General features: G+C 39.3%; 1 protein-coding gene across 1 annotated transcript; it reads right to left on the bottom strand.

Moving 5' to 3' along the window:
• Window positions 1-1,591: 1,591 nt before the first annotated feature.
• On the bottom strand, window positions 1,592-23,169 carry LOC121941741 (putative methyltransferase NSUN7). Its single transcript, XM_042484603.1, has 13 exons — window positions 23,157-23,169; window positions 22,950-23,078; window positions 20,983-21,165; window positions 20,082-20,140; window positions 19,044-19,180; window positions 18,102-18,254; window positions 16,552-16,735; window positions 14,885-15,098; window positions 14,562-14,705; window positions 14,333-14,434; window positions 12,274-12,391; window positions 7,044-7,164; window positions 1,592-2,470 (listed from the first exon to the last, which is right to left on the bottom strand). The coding sequence occupies exons 1-13, from the start codon at window positions 23,167-23,169 to the stop codon at window positions 1,592-1,594; spliced, it is 2,436 nt and encodes an 811-aa protein (XP_042340537.1).
• Window positions 23,170-24,493: the final 1,324 nt, after the last annotated feature.

Genomic DNA, 24,493 nt, shown 5'->3' with positions numbered 1-24,493 from the left:
GACAAATTGTGCGTGTATATAATAGCCATTTTAATGTAACATTTGGCATTAATCATTGTTATAAGCTATTGTTTTTGTTCTTTGAATGTCTGTAGTTTTCTATTCTTTTCTTGTAATGAAATGCCTTCTTTTTTTGAGAACTCACCAAATGGCCAAAGTGTAAAATACTGATATACAATGTTGTAGATAAGAAAAATAGGAGAGCAAATAATGAAACGCGGAGAGGTGATTGGAAAATTTTCGCAGTTGTCAATTCCGTTGATACTGAATTTAAACTGAGCAATTATCTATGCATTCTTTTGATCCAGAGAAATGGAAAGTGGTGAAAAGCCTTGCATGCCCTGGACGGTTGGAGGAAGGACTGTATGTACTGAACAGAAATATTTTTTATTTTATTTATTCTATTTTATAAAGGTATATACTGATTTTATTAGTTGGGGCAAGTAAAGTCTCTTGACTCGGTGTCGTTGTCTCAGTCCCTGGTTAACTCACAATGCTACAACAAGCTCCGCTTTGCAGAAAAAAGGCCCGTAAAGGAATATATCTTCACCTTGTACAGTGCACTGAGAGCTGGGGGCCCATGGCTGGCCTCAAGGGTTAAACCGCATTGATGAGGAAAATGATGGTGATGATGATGGTGACAGCGGTGGACTCCCAGCATCTCTGTCAAGCTCACACACATAAACAACAACAAACACACATTTGCCACCAATGGATGTGTTGGCTTCCGTTTGCTGCTCACTGGTTTGTACACTTTATCAATGTAATCAATTGTGAGAATAAACAGCATCATAAAACCGAACACTTGGCTTTTGTGTCTGTGTGTGCATTAAGGCTTCAGCTACTTCTTATTTTCAACTTAAACTTTTTAACTTAAAAAGTGTCCAGGCTGCGTTAAAATTTCAAGGTGACTGAATTTCACTAAACAAGTTGAGTTAATTTTGTCATGATTGAACTTATCTTTTCAAATTCAGTGAATTAAAATATTTAAGGCAGCCTGGACACTAACTTTTTTAAAGTTTCAAATGAATAGTTTCTTTTTCCAGTGTAGAACTTGTTTTGCCAGGGGTAGCTTAAAGCGCAAAGATTTTAATATAATTGTATTTCACTATATATGATAGTTTTTTAATTAATGGTAGAAATCTCAATATCTCACAGGGGAAGACACAAAAAATAAATATGGGATCTATATATACACTTAGAATGAATTTTGATTACCCTGTCTTCAAGAACAAAATAAAAAATACATAACTCTCCCCACTTTTCAGTCCTATCCTCCACCCTTATAATTTATACACAGTCCCTAATAAGTATCAGTTAGCAATAATATACAACAAAAGGTGAAAATTTAGCACTATTAACTTATTAATGACTTGCTGCACCAATATACCAATGTGATCAATATATTAACTGACCGTTTCAGCAGCAGTGCATAGATTTAATGAGAGAAACAGCCATTCTTTTCCCTCATGTTTTATTTCTTACAATAATTATATTCTGTTAAAATGATTTTTCCTTTTCTTTTTGACTGTAGTGCCAAAACATGACAATAACTTTATTTACCACAACATCAGCGAGGACAATCTTATTGTTATAATCCAGGCAGAGACACTGAGGAGGAGGAGGATGCAGATATTTGGGTGAGCTGACAGTGGGAGGTCTGGGAACTACTCTTCCTGCTGACGGAGCTGGAGGACGAGGAGGAAATTGGCGGGAGGACCAAATCTGCAGGTTTCAACACTCTCTCAGTAGTCTCTTCCTTCTTGGGTCTGACCAGCTTCCCTCTGGCCTGTTTCGGGCTCTCTGGCTTCTCCTTCAGTGTTTTCTCTGCTCTCTCAGACTCTGTGAGTCTCTGCACCTGTGTGGAGGCTGCAGGAGGAGGAGCAGGAGGGATCGGAGAGGAGGTGCTTTGCTGTGATTTAATGGTTGCGTTCTTACTGAGCTTGTGTGCGAGGGCTGTGATTGGAGACAGGTGGTGGGAGGGTTTTGCTGAAGACATTAACGTCAGCGTGAGACGAGGTATTCTTCTCCTGCGCCTCCTGTAATGTGATTGGTTGATTTTTCTCCTTGTTGATCTCTTTTTGGGGCTTTTTGGGTGATGCTTTGAGACTGTGGTTATCTTTTTGGCTTGTTTTGGTCCCCATTTGACCTTTCGCTTACCTCCTTTAAGCCCTTTACCCTTTTTTCCACCCTTTTTCCCCTTGTCTTCTTCCTTTTCCTCCTCACCACATTCACCTTTACTCTCTTCTGAAGGTGTGACTGAATCTTCTCTGTTCTCGTGCTCTGTTCCTGTCTGCGTCTCTTGACTCGAGGGGGATGAAGGTTTGCTGTTGGCTGACGTGCTGCGATTTTTCCTGCTTTTCCCTTTTTTACTGGTTTTTGATTGTTCAGGAATGATACCACCCAGGAGGCCCTTTGCCGCTGCCCTTGCCAGCACGTCGTGGACCGTCTCTACCTTGGTGGGATCCGCCTGAAAGAGCAAGGGCAGCTTAAGATTTGATGTGAAGACATAACACATTAAAGCGACAGGCCTCCAGGGTAACATAGCACCAAGAGATCTATACAACACAACACGAGGCTGTAAAGGAGCCACAGCTATAAAGTTACCCTGCAGAGGAGGAGGAGGAGGAGGAGGAGGAGAGATAGTAGGGTATACAGTATATCCTGACGGAGCAGAGTGGGATATCACCTCAGAGGCAACATGAGAGTTACTGTCACACAAGCCACTTATCTTTTCTCCTCCTATATAACCTCGCTCACAGTCTGTGAGGTCATCCCTCTGTCACACTGTCCCTTTTTCTTCAGACTTTTGTGAAGACTGGTCCATATGACTCATTTAAGCTGCCTTCATTAGTAAGTCTGTCTTGATTTCCACTTATTTGGATTATTATTAACGCTTAGGGACTGTTGTGTGCATTTTTTTCTTCATTTTTTTGATAATTTTGGCTGTGTTCATGTATATGGCATCACTTTTGGCAAGATTGTGTATTTTTGTTTAATCTTGGAATTTCAAGCTTAGCTCCCAAAATAAGTCCAACATACACAGAGTAAAGAAAATCGTCACATTCATATTGCTAGGTGCAAAAATGCTCCATTGAAACTCATTCAAATTGTAAGTTTTGATCCCACAGCCATCAAAGCATAAAAGCACGCATTGTATTATTTATGGGTGTCATTGCCTTGGACTATGTCATTTTTATTATATTCCACCTGATGATTTCATTCTATTTTTTTAACCATATTTGGCATATGGCTATTTGGCTATTTCCACTAGGCTCACTGTTACAATCAATGTTACTGAAAATCATTGACATATCCCGGGCTGTGATAACCACAATTCCACAGTTATTTTTACCTTTACTTAATCAGGAGTAGTCCCATTGAGATTCAGAATCTCTTTTTCAAGAGAGTCTTGCTGTCTGAGACAACAGCATGATGAATTTCACATAAAAGAACAAACAGACTTAAACCACAACAGCAAATGTTAAAAAAAAACAGCAATAAAATTCACACACAAGCAACAAACAAACTTAAAACAAACAATTAGCAGCATTCGAAGACCATACATGTGCATTCAGTGTTCAAAAGAGCCTTCATCCTATTTTTTTTAAAAGGGGACCTATTATGCTTTTTGGGTTTTTCCTTTTTCTTTATTGTTTTGTGTAGAATTTTTTTGCTTGTAAAAAGTCTCCTACGCATTAAATCCCAAAGTCCAAGGCAAAGGCAGCTCTCTCTGCTCCTACGCTGCCTGAAACAGCTGGTTTGAGTCTAGTGTTTACTTCCATAACTTGGTGATATCACAATAGCTGTGTCTGAAACCATTCCCTATCACGGAAATAGTACAGTATATAGTTTGTTCACAATTTTGTAGATGCATTTAAATTCTCAACAGTTAATTTCATCCACTTTATGGTGCACTATAAAAACCCTAGAATGCACAGCAAATCTGAGTGTACATATGATGTACCCTACAATTTACTTCCATATACCACAATGCAATGCGATTGTGTATTTCCAGAGAAGGAAAATTCCATCGTCGTATCTGAAATCTCGTTTGGTTATCCCCTATAGTTCACTATTTAATACACCTTACATAGAGAACAGTGGGTGAGTGAATGGTTTCGAACACAGCTAATGCAACAAACAGAATAGCATGTGTGTAGAGAGAGCCAGCTGACCAATCGCAGCGGAGCAGGCTTCTTGGGAGGTGGGACATAAGCTCAAACAGACTGTTTTAGACAGAGGTGCTGCAGCAAAGGGCAGTATGAGACACATGATGTGTTTTTTGAACATTAAGGCATGTAAAATTATTCTGGAAGAACCCCCAAAATACAAATATGATACCCAAAATTAGCATAATAGGGGCACTTTAAAATATCCCACACTGATAATCGAGTTTAGTTAAAGGTGACTCCAAGATTACGGAGCAAAAACACTAAACGCACTTTCACCAAAGTCAAAAGGCAGGTTTCAATTAAACCCTCAAATAGTGCACATTAAAAATTGCAAATACAAAATACGCCTAATGGAATTTCGGAAAACTTGGATAAACCCATTTATCGCAAAAAAAGTTGTTATGTTCGCATGAGGTGATATTTCAGGCGATATGAAAAAGCCATATTTCACAAAAACTACAATGGAAACATGTTTTTGGCTTTTCTAGGTCACATGATGCTATGGCTTACTGGCTCCCTCATGATGCAGCAGGAGCTACAAGAGCTGTTATTGCATCACATAACTCTTCAAAAGTTGAGCAGATCACCTCTGTGAAATTGTGGACTATCACCTCCCAGAAATCTTTCATACGTGGCCGCTTCCACTTATAAAGGGCCTTTCCATTATCGCTCACATAACACGCCTACGTGACCTTGGATTGTAAATAATGACGGCTAGTGTGGTGGCTGCAATAGAAATAAACGCGCTAATGTTTTTGACCATCCATCACCGTGCTTCTTGGCATAACATCACTCAGTGGAAACGCAGTCGTCCGGCACTTGTGCTTTATTGTCATTTTGAAACATATCGCTTGAGTTTTGCACAAATCTCTAATGCAAACCTGCCTAATGAAACAGTCTTTAGAGTTATACAGCTTGTGTGGCTAAATACAATTATTGAATGTGACTAATAATCTGAGTTAGCCCTGAAACAGTGCTCCTTACATGCCTCTTTACAGGGAGGTCAATGTGAGTATAAAATGAACAGATTAAGGAAGAAACAAGATGTAGCCAGCAGCTCATTAACACCAAAACACGTGCACATGCACATGCATGCGCACACTCTCCTCCAAGTGTATATACTGTATATATGCAGGAATAAAACAGTCTTCATCTGCAGTGACATTCAAACACAGTATAAATCCCTTTAAATCTCCTGTAAGCCTTTCTCCTCCCTTCCTCCTCCCTCTGTCCGTCCGTCTGAGTCTCTTTATATACCGTCTCCTCTCTAATGAAAGCTGAATGATGTTCAGTGCGCTGCTCAAAACACTGCAAAAGCATTTTTCTTTATTCTCTCTCAAGTGTTTAATCTGGCTTTACACTGTTTTTCATTTTCCTGCTTTGACAGCATTATATGCTCCCAGTCATTTATAAGCCTCATACTTAAATTACGCTGCAAAATGAGAGTTTGTAATAAAACGGACCAGACTAGAGAGGAGCATGAATGACGGCAGCCTGTCAGATGTGCTTTCCACAGAAGATTTTCAGGGTTTTTCAGAGATTTTTTTGGACACATCTGTCTCTCATGTCTGTTTTCTTGTGTCTCCCTTTGATTTCAAAAGGAGATTTCAAGCAGACTTCTTGTTGCCTCATCTCTGTCTCTTTTTTTCTTTATGCTGCCATGCTGCCTATTTCAGATCCTTTTAACCCTTTGGCACCTGGATCTAGTATGTTAGTTTCCCTGTGTTGCATTTAGACTTCCTTTATTAGCAGTTAAACCTCTGAAACCTAAAAAAGTGGTTTGATTTCTTTGAAAAACATGGTAGTAAAAAAACATAGTGAGTAGAAAACTACATTTGAAATTAAAAACATTTCAGAAAAAAAGTGAAAATGTATTGAATTATTGAATTTTTTGTATTTTTTTGGTCATTTTTCATATTTTCAGGAAATTTTCAAGTAACTTTTTACTCATTTCTTGCTAATTTTTGGGTCATTTCAAAGAAATCAAGCCAAACTTCTAAGTTTTTGTCGAGAAGCACACTTTGACTGCTGTGGAGTTTCTCATGTGAGCAGCAGTGAAACACCTCTGAGTCGTCAGTGTAACTTTATCTGCAGCCGCAGCTCTGGTGTCTGATGTCGATGTAATTACAAGTGATGATCATTACATTTTTAATTACTGCACTGCCACCGGACAGGTGAGCAAGACCTGCCCCTGTGCACATGTGTGTATGTGTGTGTTTGTATTTTTCCAATACAAACACAGTCCCCTCCCTGCACCATTCTCCTGAGCTGCAGGGCATCAGAGGAGCAGCATCTCATTTCTTTCTGTTGTATTTTTCTTCTTTTTATGTGTGGAGCAAGAGAGCAGAGGGGGGGGGGGGGGGCAACGAGGTGATGCAACAAGACTGGAGGGCTGAAAGAACGAAACACAGAATTATTCATTCATCTGTGCTGTAAAGTACTGAAATGTTTCAGTGGCTCGCCTGTAATTCATCTTTAACTTGTCTCTTTTTTATAGAGTATTGGAATAATGCTGCAGTGTTTCACGGAGTAAGACAGTGTGTGTATGTGTGTTTGTTCGCGTGTGTGTGTGTGTGCATGCACGTGCGTGTGTGTGCACGCAGACAAGCAGAGAGCCGACCGACCTCCCAGCAGACAGACAGTAAAAGAGTGCAACCTCAGCACTACTGGAAGGTCTCGTCGCAAAGCAATCACACACACACACACACACACACACACACACACACACACACATACACACAGACAAACACACACCACAAAACCTCCGTACACCCTCAATCTCCAAACACAGCCTTGCCCTCTACGTGCCTCTCCATTTTTTTTCCTGTCAGTCTCCACGTCTCATTGGTTTTCCTCCCCCCGTCTCACCTGTCGGGACAGCCGGGCGATGAAGCAGCCGTTGGTGAATTGAGATGTTTGGAGCCTGAAGAACTTGGAGTCCATGCTGTCTCCTGACGAGGAGTCATCAGGGAAAATGGGGCCGTTCACCCTGAGAGAAACATTAGTTGTAAATAGATACGATGTAGCATTTAAACATTAATATATCATTGCCACATGAATTCAGAGACAAAATACTGTCAAAGAAATGGGAACATTGCACACAAGAATCATCATTTTTCGAACATTTTACAAAGGTACTATAAATTATTCCTGACATCCAAGTCCAGAAAATGTATCATTTAAAGTCTGCCATATGTAGCAGCTTTACATTTGTCCTTGAGTGTTTTCAGGCAGGTAGGGGAACTTTTGCAACTTTGTAGCTCATAAACTGATGCACAGTTTTTTAAAAAATTGCAATGCAGTGCACAACTGTTTACTGTAGATCTCAGAGGCCACGAGACAGGCATGTCTATGGGCCACTGCATTCCCAGCTTGCACCGCTGGGTCCTGTACATGTAAAACACATCTGGTGTAAGTACCCTCAACTTTTTAGATATGTTGACAAATGGTGGTGAGCAGTGAACCAAACCCAGTCTGAATTCTGTTAAAATATGCAGATGATGTGCTGATGGGACCTTAATTCATATTAAAATTCTCAATGAAAATCTTATTTTAAAGCAAAATAAGAGTGAACAACTCTGCCATTCTTTATCCACAGCTGGATGGAAACCAGTAGAAGTGAATAAATGAATGAATGAATGAATGAATGAATGAATGAATGAAGTGTACCGAACAAAACATCAGCCTTATAAACAAATACTAAAGCCACTTAAAAAAATATCAGGAAATAAAGAGGCAATGAAGCACATATAATTGACCCATGACAAAGCCCCGCCCTTTAATGTCCTGAGCCAATCACGTTTCGCTCAGCTCCACAGTGCACTTGTGACAGTGACTTCCAGGGAAAAATTTTGAGTTTTCTGCAGTTTTAATTAAATTTATGCAGTTATAACTTAAAAAATGGTCAAAAGATGCAACACTAATTCAAGATATCCTGACAGGTTATTTTATCCCGTTCCCTAAACCTGACATAAACAAAGTGTCTCCTTTGGATTTAGCTCAACGTAAAGAAGATAAACAAACGAGGATGTCTACATTTGGTCTAAGGTAACACAGCATAGTGTTAGCAAAATTTGCTGCAAAGTGACAAGTATGTATGACTTCATACGTTATGTTGGCAACTCCGTGTATAACATCACCTTAAAGCCAACTTTGCTAGCTAACATTAGCTTAAGTTAGTTAATAGTTGCTAATAGCTGCCAATAGCCGCTAACATTATGGCCAACTTCAGCTTCGTAGCGTTAGCTCTTTATGTCATCTTTTCAAATTAGTCTTTGTATTTTTGTTCTTTGACATTTGGACATCAGTGTTAACTGTAGCAAAGGTTGTAGTTAAAGCCCACCCACCTGAAAACTGTTAACGTTAAGTTAGCTGTAAGGTTACAAAGAAAGCAAACGCTGGCTAATGCTAACACTACAGCATCGTGTAAAGCCTTTTGATGGCTTCTATGTGAAATATGGAGCTTCTGTCCCCCAGAAAGTTCTGTAGAGCATCTTTGGATTTGTCTTTGACACTGACAGCTGCCATTGTTAATTTAGACAGCGTGCCAGTTTTTGTCAGCGTGAGCTAAGAGGTTAGCAATAGGCCAATTATGCATAAAAACAGCTCAGCAGTTTAGATACATGTTTGGTTTTACTGCTATGTCCTCCCTAGCCTATACTTAAGAAGATCTGTCTTCAAGAATGAAGAAATGTATTCCCCTCTATGTTCTAAGTTTTAGTCTTTTAGTTAGTCTTTTTTATATAAGCAGGGTTCCCGCCAAAGTCTTGAAAGGTGCTGAATTTCATCAAAAAATAAGGTCTTAAAAAATATTAAATTGACTTAAATTCATCTTTCAAAAGTCTTCAAAATGCTCAGATATGGTAGATCAGATTTGATTTGATTTTATTCTTTTTTCTTTTGACGTTGAATTGAAAATCTCAAAATAATTGGCAATATCTTTGTTTTTTTTGTTAAATAATTCAATAAATTCTTCTTCTTCTTTCTTAAATTGTTCGTGGTGGGAATCAAAGCAATGGAATACCATGTGCAGATTGAAGGACGCAAAATCACCAAGAAAACTGGCCAGAAATGCCAGATATTTCCTATTTGTGTTGGTAAACCAAATAAATTCATTATCTTTTATGTATTACATTCTAAAAAGGGTTGTTTTTTCAACATTTGACGGATAATCTGGACAAAAGTCATGTTTTATGTTACAATAAACATTTAGACAATGCACAATTGTCCTTGAATTTCGGTTATAAGAAAAATCTACCTTGCCTTAAGCTGCAGGAACCCTGAATATAAATGGAAAGCATTTTGATGGCAGTTTAGAAGATTAGCATGTGCTTTAATTCAGACTTTACAGTTATTTGGAGAGAGCTACCCTAAAAAACACCAGGCAGCTTGGTGCTACAGTAGATCTGCGCTGTCACTGAACAGTTTCTGTAAACACAGAGCTGAAACAGCTGCAGATGGTCTCACTGCACATCCGCAAGTTGATAAAAGAACTCCTGTGAGCAAATACAATAACATTTGGATTCTCTAAGAGGATGGATGGTAGAAGTGAGCGGTGTGGAGCAGCAGGCGTGAAACAGACTCTGAAATCTTCTCCACCCCATTCACCCCGACTGTGGGATTAATACTGTCCCCACGGCAACCGCAGCTGATCCTTTATACTGTCGTCAGCCTGCTGACTGGAACCTCTCACTCACACACACACACACACACACACACACACACACACACACACACACACAAACACACACACTCTTGTACACACAGTAGCCTATATAACGTGGAGATATGAGACACCCTGTCATATTTACACTTCACAGACATTATCTGCTCCCTCCCTCACTTTGTCTCTCTCTTCCAGTCTCTCCTGCAGTCTGTAACTCTCAGAGATAAAGCTCACTGCTCACTATAATTGGCTTCTGCAGTTAGATACGCATGCAGATGTTGAATGAGCAGCTGTTGAGCTGAGTTTCTTTTTTATGAGACTCTGACTTTATCTCATATACTCTGTGTCTTTTTTTTTTTAAATTCCAGTGTATTCCTTTTACGCTGTGGTATGAGGATCGTCATGTTAGATATTGTCTGCATTGAGCAAGCAGATGCTTTGCAATCGTTACTTAAACCTATAGCGAAAGGTCTGTAGATTTCCTCCTCAGACTAATCTTAATTTGAAGTCAACAACAAATAAAGTCTTCTGCGAAAGTGACTTACTGAACTACTACAGCTGTTTAACCCTTTTAAACCTGGATTGACAAATCTACATTCATTTGCTGCATTCAGGCACCTTTCACAAGTATTTTAATTAACAACCTGGCAAGAAATGTCCAGTAAATTGCAAGATTTTTTTTCCCAAAAAGCAAGAGAAAAAATGTCCAAAAACTATATTTATTTTCTGTTTGTTTTTCTTTGCTTGTATTTTCTTGTTCTTAGAGGTAATTTCTTGCTTTTTTCTGGGTCATTTCCTCTTAAGTTGCTCATTGCATTTTCCCCATGTTTTTAAGAGAAATTAAGCCAATTTGCTCAGGTTTCAAAGAGTTACAGAACAGTTATATTTTTGAGCTTTTTCAGGTCATTTCCCTATTGTTTTTGCATTTTTGTTTGTGCTAAAATTCAGGTAATTTCCTTGTCTTTTTTTGGTAATTTCTTGCCTATTTCTGGGTCACATTCTATGTAGTTGCTCATTGATTTTGTGAGAAATCAAGCCATTTTAGGTTTCAAAGAGTGAAGTAAATGCTTCACACAGCTCTGCTGAAAAAAAAACAGAACAGCTAAATACCAGCTTGTGCTATTAGCTTGGATTTAGCTGCTTTTAAGGGACAATCACACTGAGATGTGTTGCTAGAAAAGCGTTGCCAGAAAAACCATTGTTTCCCTATGGCAGAGTATCTATGTCGGGTGCTCCTCTCTTGCTGCTGCGCAACGCATTTTACTGTTGGTTTTTGGGTGCATAAAAGTTAAATTAGGCCTATGTTCAACTCTTCTGCTCAAGGTCGCACTGCTTGACAGTGTCACTTTTGGCCACATGCATGCAGCCCCACTCCATAGGCACTTCCAGCTGTTTTTCCAGATGTGCCTCCAAGGCATTTCTGGAGTGGTCGCTCCTGATGGGATGGGTTTTGGTCGCCCCCTTAGATGGTCCTGACCTACTTCTTGCTGGTCTTTAATGGTTTAGCTGGGTGGACCACCAGCTGGACATGCTGGTGTCACCATCCTAACAAGCTAGCCATGCCAAAGGGGGTCATTTGCTAGTTCATTGTTTTCATCATTAAAAAAATATCTTTATGTATATCCCATGACAATAGACTTGACTGATTGATGCCCTTTGCTTTTCATACTTCCCCCTCATGACACTGTTATTTCTCCATACTTAAGGATATCAATTTGGTTTCAGTTTTACTGGACCTTCAATGGATAAACCAGCTAGAGTGATCATCACAAGCAGCTAAACCACGACCACCTCAAGGTCAAAATGTTCATGTCCAATATTTGATTTATGACCAAATGAGCAGCTGTTTCCTGCTAAATAGTAAAAGCTAACATTGTGAACATGGTATCTACCTGCTTAAAACACTGTAAGCATATTAGCGTGCACGCATTAGCATTTAGTCCATGCTCACAGAGGTGCTAAGCTGACTGAAGTCCTTAGATTGAAGAATGGTTTTATGAGCTGACATTTTGTTTGATCTCAATGAAAGCAACGGCCCTGATGGATGACCATGAATTCAGTAATGTGACAGAAACTCAGTCACAGTGAGAGCATGATCAGCTTCAAAGTAAATTTTATGTGAAAGCAGGTGAGCTTCACTGCAAGCTGCCAATCAGCTGTCACTCTGTCACAGGCCGGCTGGGGAGTGGAGGAAAAACAGCGTCTACATGCCTTCAGCTTCGTGTTTCCGCCTGAATACACCTAGAATTACTTTTTCTAATAAAAACCCTTGTTGCATTATGTTTGGCCTGTAGAGGAAACACTTCATGATTAATTTCAGTTTTCTCATATTTGTAGTTTGAGACTGTGAAAATGTAATGAAAGGTCTGAGTGCATAATTAAATACTTAATAGAGAGTGATCTAAGAGAGAGAGCAGGTGTGTGTGTGTTTACCTGAAGGGCAGTAGTTTTGGGTGAGTGTGTGTTTTCTCTAACACTCGTTTCACCAGCTGTTCATTTTCCTCGGGATACACTGAGCGTGTGCAGTAAACCACCGTCTGAACCTTTGGGACTGACAGAGAAGAAGAGAATACAAACGATTCTGCTCTTACAGCGCTGACTGACATCCTATAAGATATGCACAGAAGAATTTACACAACAGTGTTTTATTAGTGTGTTTATGTATGTTTAATATATTGTTTTATTGCTTTAACCCTTTGAAACCTAGAGCGACTTTACTTTTCTTGTGCTGTTTTCAGATGACTGACATGTTTTTTAACCTTTGAACCCCAAGAATTTAGTGGCAAAACTATATTTATTACTATCATAATTGCATATATAAAATGCTAGGCACTTTTCAAGGTCATTTCCTTTTTTGCTTGTTTTTTAACTTTATTTTTTCTTTTTTTCTTCAGGTATTTCAGGTAAATTTTTTGTACTTTTTACTAATATCTTGCTAATTTTGCTATTTTTGGGTCACTTCTTTCATTGTTCACTGCCTTCTTCCCATGCTTTTGAAAGGAATCAAGCCTATTTGCTCAGGTTTCAAGGGTTAAAAGTTGGATAATAAGTTAATGCAGGCTCACTAACTCAACGTTAGTGAGTTCATGTGTTTGTTTGTATTTGTGCTTTCAACATAGTGAGGACCAAAAACTGTATTATAGCATCAGAGGGAGATTGGGAAAGTGGGTCCTTTTGCCTTCAAAGGCCTGTTTGAGGGTTTTAAGGCCCAGACACACCAAACCATCATCAAACACTGAGCAACAATGACTGCTGCTTCACCTTACATTGCCTGTGTCAAAATGCTGTTGTTGTGTGAATGAAAAGCCAAACTGCAAAAAAGTTTCATGCAAAAACTGTTGCAGTATAAATGGCCCTTAGAGCTGATGGCCAACTGGCAAGTAAATTCTGCACCTGCGTCAGAGGAAATAACTCTCCACACCAGCAGATGGCAGTAGTCTGTAATTGTCACTTGAAAAGAGAAATCAGGAGACAAGAATAAGCAGTTAGCCATGCTGAACATGCTGAATCCTGAATCAGCTGAAAAAAAGCTAACAAGAGCTGACATGGTCCAACAGTGCAGTACACACTGCAAACACAAAGGTAACAGATGCTCAGTGATGGTCTACTATTGACCTTCTGCTGATCCATTGTCATGGTGTGTCAGGGCCTTAAGATTTGGTTTTGAGGATCAGGTTACAGATGGGTTGTAGCTGGGAAAGGGCTGGGGTTAGGCATTAAGTTGTGATGGTTAAGGTCAGGGTAAGGGTTTAGGAAATGCGTTATGTCAATGAGGGTCCTCACAAAGATAGAAGTACAAGAATGCCAGTGCGTGTGTGCTTTCAAAATATTTATCCGAATAAAAATAAGATGCATTACAAGTCATAGTAGTTTTTCACTTACAAAAATATGTGCTTTGGTTTTTGTTGCATACATTAACCCTTTGAAACCTAGAGCAACATCACTTTTCTTGTGCTGCTTTTAGATATCTTTCACAAGTATTTAAAAGTTTGGAACCCTGAGCAAATTGGCCTGAACATAGGAAAAAGGCAGCTTTCACTAGAAATAAGTAGATTTAGAAAATTATTTTTAAAAAGCTAGGGAAAAATGTCTTGTGAAAGAAAGCCAAGGCAAAACTATGTTTATAATTCTAATTCTAATAATTCTAGCTTTAAATTATGTTACCAAATAATATTTTTTAAGGACTTTTTTCAGGTCCTTGTTCGTTTGTGGGTTTAAAAAATATATATATATTTTCAGGCAATTTTTTGTTAATCTTTTGCTCACTTCTTCTTTCTCTGCTCATTGCCCTCTTTACATGTTTTCAGGGGAAATCTAGCCAATTTACTCAGGTTTTAAAGGGTCAAACATACAAAAACATATTAAGAAGAATAAAAATAAGGTAAAGTACTGCAACACTCAAGAACATAAACATAACATATAAAAGCTGAAATAAAAATATGACAACATTACTTTAACATAACAAATATGTGCAATACAGCAATAAACTCACAGGAGAGAGCGTGTGTTAGTAGTCGCGCCTGCTGGATGGTCATTGTGTGTATTTTGCTGTGGGACACAGAACTGTGGCACAAGTCCGGCAGCAGACCCCAGTCTGTCAAAACAACCACACTTATTCAGCATTTTTCATCATATTTGGGAAACTAAATGCAAAGACACTGTATCTGTATATATCTGTATTTTATTTTCTATTTGTCTGAAGTTTTTTTTTGTTTTAGTACCTCCTTGTTCACTGTGCATGGTGGGCACAGGGTCATTGAGGGCTGAGGACGAACACTGAGGCACCACTATGATGACCTTTAAACGCTGGACAGTGGCGTGCCACTCATTCAGACCACAGAAGGCTTCTGACAGGACTCGCACATCTACAGCGGACATGAATTTGCATCAGGTAAGTCATGGATACGTCCAAAAGTTGTATAGATATAGATAGAGATGGAAATACTCTCAAAAGGCTCATAAAATGTTTATGACACTTGTGTAGAATTGATTTTTTTATCGATTTTGGGCTTTTTTTCCCCTCTATGGTTCATTTGTCACTCACTTTTGATGTCCATTTGTGAGAGAAGTTCTTTTATCTCATCTATGTGTGAAGCAGCGTGATCAGCGGCGCACACCAACACTCGCACACAGCGGGCAGCAGCCGCCACAGCTATGTGAGCCACAGTCATAGCTGAGAAAGATCCCACCGCCAGGACGTCACCGTTATCAAACAGCAGGGGGCGTAACGCGCTCACTGCCAGGCACACACTCCTGTCCTGCAAAAAGAGAGAGAAACACACACAGATGCACACATGCTCACACATGTGAATCATTTTGGTCTTTTTCTTGACAAAGCTGTACTCTCCGGTTTTGTCGATTGCAGGGTGGCTAATTAACCGCAAACCAACTTCTCTGACAAATTTACACAGATTTCACAACTTAAAACTTCACAGCATGATGAAATCCAGCTGCAAACACCAAAGCCCCCTTTGCAAAGAGCATAAAACCTAAAATGTATCAGTTAAGTAATTAACTACATTTACTCTTCCTGTTCCCCTAATTGGGCAACTTCCATTGAGGAATTTTAGGACAATTTTGGTATTCTTTTTAGATAATAAATTGGACTTGAAACTGAAATTTTCTTTGTATGCTATAATTGGACATACTAGTAGATTGAAGTAATTTGTGATGAATGTTTGGCCAAAGATTAGAAGAGCATCTAGATGTGCAGTGTCGGTGGATTTCACCCACCAGCCATACCACAAAGAAAGCATTAAAGGTGTCCTCCTTGGCTGAGTTGTAACTTTAGCAAGCTCAATGGTGCTAGATGAGCTAGCAGTAGATGCCCACTTCCTTCTGTGCCATGCAGAAATAGGAACTATTTTCTGTCTTCTGAACTACAACTGCAAACCATATCACCACACTAAGGGGGAGTACATCCACTTATGGACAAGAAGCTTGTGACAGCACAAGATGTAAATATTAAAGACATCCTCCAAAGCTAAACTGCAACATTAGCTACCTCAGTGGTGCTAGTAGAGCTAGCAGTAGATGCACGCTTCCTTCTGCACTGTGATTCAGTAGCTGGGTGCATTTTGGTAAAGAGACAGTAGTTCCGTCATAATGCTCAAACAAGGTCTGCCATTTATTTTGAGTGACTGGGTCATGATTTCTGGACAGGCATTGCTGCTGAGTTTTTCCAAATGTATTTTTTGGCACTTTGAGCACCACAAGCCAAGTGCCATCTGGTTCCATGATATTGGAGAGATGGCAGGCATCTCTACGGCTGATATCTCCAACACTCAGCAACTCACACCAAACTAATCTAGACTGAAAAATAGCACTAGAGGTAAGAGGAAAAATGTGTGTTTTTGTATTGAGAGTGGACGGTTGGAGTGAACTGTTCCTTTAATTTCTATTTTTTTTCCCTCTACTAGTCCATCTCATGGAATCATATCTAATGTTTTACTTTTTTTTATAAACCAGAACTTGCACTTCTAAATAATTAAGTAAGGAACCAATATACTATAGTGCCCTATTCTATAGCGCTACAGTAATATACCAAGTCTACCTCAGTTGGACGTGCACTCTTTCAGTCCAACAGTCTTATACCCGTCTTCTAAAGTTATCATTAAAAGCTTCAGAGGGAGAAAGGTGTGTTTCTCATTAGTGTTACCTATATTTAATTTAATTACACACTTCACCACACAAACAAATTGATATACGTACCTGTGTGTTTAGAGCATGTGTAGCGGTAAGGCTGCTGTGCTGCAGCAGAGCATGAAGCTGCTGGGAGAAGACGAGTGTGTCAGGACAGAGAGGGTCTCTGCAGAATGTCCTCTCCCTGATGTCAGTAATGATCTTTACTTCACACAAGCCGGCTCTTTGTAATGCTTCACACACTTCCTCCACACTACAGACAAGATCACGTGTTCTATTAGATTCAAAGTTTTACTGGAGGCAGAAATATTACAGAGGGTATTTGCAACAAATATTGTGACTTGGATGCACTGCAGGGTTTTTTGGTGAACAGTGTTGCAGCATTTTTAGCTTCACATCAATAACAACGGGAACACTTTTTACCCCAGAGCAATAACAATGCTGAGCCTTCCTGTCTCAGATACGCCCCAGTGAGCTTCACTCACCATTAACCCCGTACTGCAGTCCGCCCAAACACAGCCTGTCATTTTAACCCCACAGTGTCACTCCATAAACCGCTCCGTTAAAGTTTAACACTTGTCTTTATATTGAAATAATTTGCTCCCATAGACACAAATAGACTATGTGTGGAGTCTGTGAGCAACAAAGAAGAACTGAAAGGAACCACTGCATGCACAAGAGTAGGATAATTAACCCTTAGGGTCCGCTTTAATATTACACACACTTGTATCGCTCTGCGCACGTCAATAAAAATCAAGCTTTAAAAAATATTATACATTAACATTATTTTCTATTTTCATTGGATTAAAATTTTTACCATCATCAGCTCTAATCCTAAATATGAAATATTAATTATTTTTTATGAATTTTAAGCCTTTAAATGCCAGGTTTGTGTCATGATGCCACTATGGTTTTAGATAATAAAAAAATAACACAAAAAATGAATAATTTTCAATACAGTATAAGCAAGGGGGATTTTAATTGAATTATTTGTTTTTAAATGTATTTATTTTTATCACAGCCAGGGATATGACAATGATCTGCAGCAACATTGATTGTGACAATGCACCCAGTTGAAATAGCATGTATTTTCTCCATGTGCCAAATATGGTCAAAATTACATCATCAGGTGGAAAATAGTAAAAATGACAAAATCCAAGGCAAAAGCCCAGACTGACACCCAGAAATAATACAATGCATGTTTTTATACATTGATGGCTGTGGGACCAATAATAGCAGTTCGAAAGGTTTTCAATGGCGGATTTTTTGCACTTACCAGTCTGAATCGAACAATTTAGTTTGACAGTGTATTTTAGTCTTATTGAGGAGCTGAGCTGGAAATTCCTAGATTACACAAAAATACACAATCTTACCAAAATGTATGCCATATGCATGAACACAGCCAAAATTATGAAAAGCACGTAAAATGTGCCAAACAGTCCCTAAGGGTTAGATATGTTCAGTATGTTTTTAAATTAGGCTATTAATAGCGCAAAGGACTTAAGCAGATATAAAATAAGAGCAGAATGAATTTGTGAACAAAAATAAACAAATGATGACTGCATGGCCCTCTTTGTGTGTGTGTGTGTGTGTGTGTGTGTGTGTGTGTGTGTGTGTACCTGGTCTTGAGAGTATTGACCCAGGCGTAAAGTGGCAATCGTTTAGCTCTGTGCTGTTTGGTCCTGACAGAATCGGACAGAAAACAGGAGACACTCTGCAGACTCTGTTTGACTCTGCAGCGAGCGAGAGACGCTGCCAGCTTGGTCTTCCACCTGTAATAAACACGACACCCAGATTACTCATAAACATACCTCATATCACATATTGATGTCCTTCAGTTTGTGTGATTTCTAGATTAAACTGCAGTTTCACAGTTGCGTTATACATAAACTCTTAAAGTTACAGTTGATAACTTTTATGAAAACTACTTTTTGTCATATTTGCTGAAACAGAATTAAGATTCTCTTATTGCATTGCTTTTTTCTTACCTCGGTGTTTTCAGAAACATCATTTAGTGTACTGTTGAACTGTAAAATCAGAAAGTTTGTGACCCATCAGCCATGATGAAAACAATCAAGCAAAATCAAAGCACCGCCCACTGACTGGAACAAACTTTTTCATTTTACAGCTAAACAGTGCACTAAAGTATGTTTCTGAAAACACTGAGGTGAGTCACGGGCAATGCAGTAACTGAATCTTGATTCATATTTGATCAGTGCTCCTTATTTTGGCAGTTTGGCTGCAGTTCAAGAGCAGTCTGTCTTTTGACAGTTATCAGAGCTAGCAGATCCACCACTAAATTTCAGTGGCAAGAACCGTGTTCCGTGCCATCACAGCCACATGGCCCATACAAACCCAAACAACATGAACATTACTGCCCATGCAGAGTATCATCTGTCAACTAGGAAAGCTAATAATGCCAAGGTGTGATGCCATTCGAAGCAGTCAGAAAAAAATGATTTTTCTTGCTGATTATCCGTCTAATTTTTTTTTACAGCTTCAAATGCAATCTTAACACTTGACGTTTAAACACACACACACACACACACACACACACACACCTCTGCAGACTGTTCTCTAGGTCCCTGACGTCTTGCACAGGTTCTTCCCCTTTCTTTGTTGAACGCTCACTGAACAAAAACCTTCGGTCCTGGAAGTCAAACAGCATCACCATCGCCAACGGCAACAAATCACTGGGCTGCAAAAGAACAAAAGACAGGTGTTTTCTTTAGCATCATCATCATCATATAGAATATACACATACAGAAGTCAAGATTCAGATTTGTTCTGGATTTGTATGGAGACATTTTGAGGTTTTCTTATGTATTCTTTTAATGTTTAAATGCTGGTCACCATTTACTTCCATTGTTTAGGAGATGAGTACAACGCCTTTTCCCCATGAAACTCTCACTTTTGGGCGAACTATCCCTTTAAGGAAAGTGTAATCAATACTGTATGTGGCTATAAAAGAAAGGGAAGAGTGAGAAAAGATTGTCCCACTTTCCTTTCTTTTATAGCCACATACAGAACACTCTATACTTTCCCTCAACTCCTTATCTCAGTGTGTGTGTGTGTGTGTGTGTTTGTGTGAATATGTATATGGCAGTAAAGAGGTGTGTGGAATCACTAAGAGCTGTGTAGCTTTTATAGTCACACTGCAGACTAATGATCTGTCAGCCTATTCTATATGTTTCACCAATCCTTCAATAAAGTCATCCTTTACACACACACACACACACATACAGAGCTAAGTGTGTCTCTTTGTCCATGTATGTGTCACCACACAGTGTTTTATCGACAGTGTTTTATAGTGTCCCAGTTGGAGAGTGCGTGTGCCTCTCTCCTGTGTGCACCATTTGCCACCTTTAAGCAGCCAGACTCCTTACAGATCTGAATACAAATGTCCTTTAACTGCATCCCGTCGCCCTCACTCATTCTACCTTATTCAGATGGAGCACATTCATATGGACAGAGACAACATGGCTACTTTATCTGAAGACAGATACTAACTCCTAGACGGTTTAACAGTCCATGAGTAAGTGCCAAAGCGTCTTTAGTTTTGGGTTTGAGACCACACATGTCAAACCTGGAGGACTCACGATGTGCTGAGACGTGTGGAAGCAGCTGTCAGTAATGATGTCCTCCAGTAAATCTTGGTCTAGGAGAAAAACAATTTTGTTAATGGGCAAAGAAATAATATAAAAACATCAGTTAGATTACATTAAAACACTGAAGCCAAAGCAAAGAAATCTTAAAGGCTGAGTTCACCAGATTTTCTAAACTGATAATTACACACACACACACACACACACACACACACACACACACACACACAGATAATTATCTGTGGATTCATCCGAATAAGTGCATCCTTTCACTTTATGTGGATTGCCCCATTTTTAATGTGAAAATATTTATCGGTGCTGCTTTAAATGCCATTTTTTAACTGCAACAAAGACGTACAAGTCCATTCAGATCCATTGTACTGAGGTGGCAGCTGACTTCTCAGGGAACAATATCTACAAACCTAGCCATATCAGAATCATCTGCAGATACCTGCCACCACCTGCATGTACAGTCAAACACTGTATGGTAACACTGTGTGTGCTTACAGTATGTGTGTGTAAATTTGCCTCTGTGTGTGTGTGTCCATGGCATGCACCCTCTTATCACCTCCCATACAGACATCTGCTGCAGCTCCAGCTCAAGTAATTTGCAGTCACATGGAAAAATGAAATGTATGACTATATGCTATTTAATCTACATTCTGCAGTTGAAGCTGCTTTTCAAAAGTGAATATTGGAGTTGACACATGCGGCAGCTTCACTGCTATTCATTATAGAGATAAGGCCTTATAGGAGGTGTGGAAGGTCTGCAGAGATAGCAGGAGAGTAGATCAAGTTAATTTCTTCCTGACTTTATGTTTAACAGGCCGTCCTCACTGGTCTGGGTGCATGCTGCTACTTGAATCTCAAGGTTAGTGACTTCAGTAATTAATACATTTGAGTGTGTTGAAGGCGAGTTGGTAGGCCTGTCTCTGTGTGGTTTTGTCTCCGCTTTCTGGTAGCGGTGCGTCTGTCTTCCTCCCATAATGCAGAAGTTGTTGTGCGACCGGCTTCTCTGTCCGCAGCTGATGGAAAACGGCTGCTGCCAGTTGGTAGGTCTGATCTGATGGAGGAGAGACTGCACAAAGAGACAGAGGATGAAGTATTGATAGATAGAGAGAAAGAAATGTGGTATGTGGAGATGTGAAAGTAAATCATTGTTACAAAGTGGAGAAAAGGATACAAGGAAATGACATGAGAGGAGTAGAGGAGACATCAGAGGAGTGAAATGTATAAGTTACAGTGCATGCCCTTAGAAGTGAAACTGATGATTGATACTGTAAGGGCTAACAGTAGACGGTTTAGATATCAGTTGACCCTTTTCACGGCAGTCATTTCATCCTGACCTCTAACTTTAGGATAAAGTACAGCTTAGCTATAGGCGACTGCAACCTGAGGCCACACAGGTATATCTGAGAGCCTTGTCTTTGTTTCCACAATAAAAGCCCTTGCCCTTTGTCCGGTGTTGAACTCATGGATGGATTACCGGGCACAGGTTTAGGGGCCAAAAGTATCAGGAGGACCCCCTGGCCTTCACCTGCAAAATGTCCCTTAGAGAGACACATAACCAACAAGGAGACACTCAAAATGAGCAACAAAGAGATGCAAAACAGCTGCAAAATGACACAGAGAGACTCAACAATTGTAAAAAGAGGGTTAAAAAGACACAACATGACTGCAAAGACACAAAAAACACTACAAAGAGAAACAAAATGAGCATAAAGAGAGACAAAGCAACTACAAAGACACACAAAATGTCCTTATATGACTAAAAAGACAAATAAAATAACTAAAAAGAGACACAAATAAACTATGAGACACAAAGCAAATACAAAGACACACAAAATGACCTCAAAGATACATAAATCAACTACATGACACACAGCAGCTACAAAGAGACACAGAATGACCTCAAAGAGAGATAAAGCAACTACAAAGAGAGAACAAAATTACCTCAAAGATACATAAAATGACCCAAAATACACAATGACTACAAAGAGACACAACATGAGCTCAAAGATATACAGAATAACTGAAAAGACACACAGATTAACTACAAAGAGAGGCAAATAACCAACAAAGAAACACAAAATGACCCAGACATACAAAGTTCCTACAAAAATGCAAAAAATAATTATAAAGAGACACAAAGCAACTACAAAGACACACAAATTTACCAAAAAAGAGATGCAAAGCAACTACAAAGAAACGCAAAACAACCACAATGACACAAAAAACTGCTATGAATAGGTTCACAGCAACTATGAAAAGACACAAAACCACCACAAAGAGACACAAAATGACTGCAAAGACACACAAAATGACTGCAAGGAGACTAAAAATGACTACAAAAAGGCACAAAAATACCACAAAGAGACACAATGACTGCAGGGAGACGAAAAGCACCACAAATAGACTCAAAATGACCCCAAAGTGACAGAGACTCACAATGACTATGCAAAACAACCACAGAGTGACAAAATGACTTCAAAGAGACGCAAAACCACAGAACGATGCGTAATAACCAGGAAAGATAAAATGACCACAGAGAGATGACATAAAAGGAGGCAAAACAATAATGAAGCCTGTGTGGCTTTTTCTCCTCTGTAGGAGAGCTGGTGGGGCCTTCTGCATGTCTGTGCCAAGGTGCCCATTTTCTCATAATCCGCCCATGGTTGAACTGCTGCTTTCATCATCATGCAGTAAACTCTGATTGATGTGCGACTGCACTTAGCTCACAGGCTGCTTGATAAATGTTTGAACATATATTTGAACCCTTACACCGTCCTACAGAATACGGCTGAATATGATTAAATGTTCTCAGTGTGAGATAAAATATTGAAAGTCAGACTTGAATTTCACCTGGTGAAGGTGAAGATGTGTGAAGGTGGGGAAGAGGAAGTAGAAATGAGAGGGGCTCCTTCTGGTCCTGATGGGAGGTGAACATCTCCTCTGTCACAGAGCTTATGTTCACATCCTCGCTGGAGCCCACTGTGAGAGAGGGGGAGCAGCTCATCTTACACACACAGAAAACAAACAAACACAGCAGCAGCAGCATAAACACCTTACCTTTGTCTGCCATCATCACAGCAACAACACCAAACACTTGTCAGGCACGTCTGTAAACACTGTTCAGTCTATCTTCCAACATTTACGTCTTATACTCTTTGACTCTCCCGCAAGCCTCTGCTGAGGCAGCGCGCATCTAAACAGACACAAACATTGTTTGTTTACAGAGCTGAATCTGAGCTTTGCAAATGTAAATAAGACGCATAGCGTTAGTCGGGGCTGACATGTGATCTGCCCTCCAGTTCCTGTGAGTGTGAGACAGTGTGGCTCTCGGGCTCTGCGTGTAATTGGGCTCCTCCTGGTGCAATTAGGAGGCTGGACAGATACATCAGCATAAATAAATAATGGGCTGCTGTCCGACCCTGGACAAAGGTCCACCTCTCACTGCTTTAGACACACACACACACACACACACACACACACACACAGAAACAAGTGGCAGTATGTTTGTGGGATGTGGTTCAAAATGTGGTGGAAGAGGCACTCAAATCTTGTAATTGCATAATGTAGAAATACTCTGTTTCAAGTAGAAGCCCTGCATTCAAAATCTTACTGAAGTAAAAGTACTTGAACATTAGCATAAAAATTGTATCTAAAAGTCAATGCACCAAATATGCAAAATGTCCCCTTTCAGAATGATATCAATCATATTATTGCATTATTAATTACTGATGCGTTTACGTGTTCTGCACTTCAATGTTGCAGCTGGTAAAGGTTGAGCTCATTTACTTCATATTCTACTGATTGGTAAAAAATAAATAAATAAACTTGATTTTTATAGCGCTTTTCTAAACCAAAGTTACAAAGTGCTTCACAAATCTGTAATAATACATCTTAATTGAATAGTTGATTATGTTTTTTTATTATAAAAAAATCAATGCAAAATGCAATTGCATAGTAACTTAAGTTATCAAATAAATGTGGTGGAGTTTCGATTTTATGTATACAAAGAGACAAAAAATGACTACAAAGACAATCATAGTAACTACATAGGGATAAAAATGAATGCAAAGACGCACAACTGCAAGAACACACAAAATGACTACAAAAAGATTAGATTACAAAGGGTTGGAAAGAAACTACAGAGGCTCACAAAGACACAAACTATGCCACAAGAGACACAAAATGGCGACAAAGAGATACAAAACTTTCACAAAGATGCAAAATCTGTCACAGAGACACAAAAAACAGAAAAACACACAAAATGACTACAAAAAGATTCAAAGCACAAAAGAGAGATGGAAAAAAAACTACAAAGAGACTCAAAATGACTTGAATGAATGAAAAGAGACAAAAAATATGAGCCATAAGAGCCAAAAACAATTCCAAAGGGATGC

This window comes from Plectropomus leopardus, chromosome 4 (assembly GCF_008729295.1).
Source record: "Plectropomus leopardus isolate mb chromosome 4, YSFRI_Pleo_2.0, whole genome shotgun sequence".
In the NCBI taxonomy this organism is placed as follows: Eukaryota; Metazoa; Chordata; class Actinopteri; order Perciformes; family Serranidae; genus Plectropomus; species Plectropomus leopardus.
This window is presented reverse-complemented; position numbering and strand designations above follow the sequence as displayed.

Excerpts from the sequence above, each read along its gene's own strand:
- LOC121941741 (XM_042484603.1), bottom strand. Across the intron at positions 16,736-18,101 it reads GTCAATACTCTCAAGACCAG|TGTGGAGGAAGTGTGTGAAG; the intron begins GTACACACACAC and ends TCTTGTCTGTAG. Across the intron at positions 15,099-16,551 it reads CACATGCTCTAAACACACAG|GACAGGAGTGTGTGCCTGGC; the intron begins GTACGTATATCA and ends CTCTTTTTGCAG.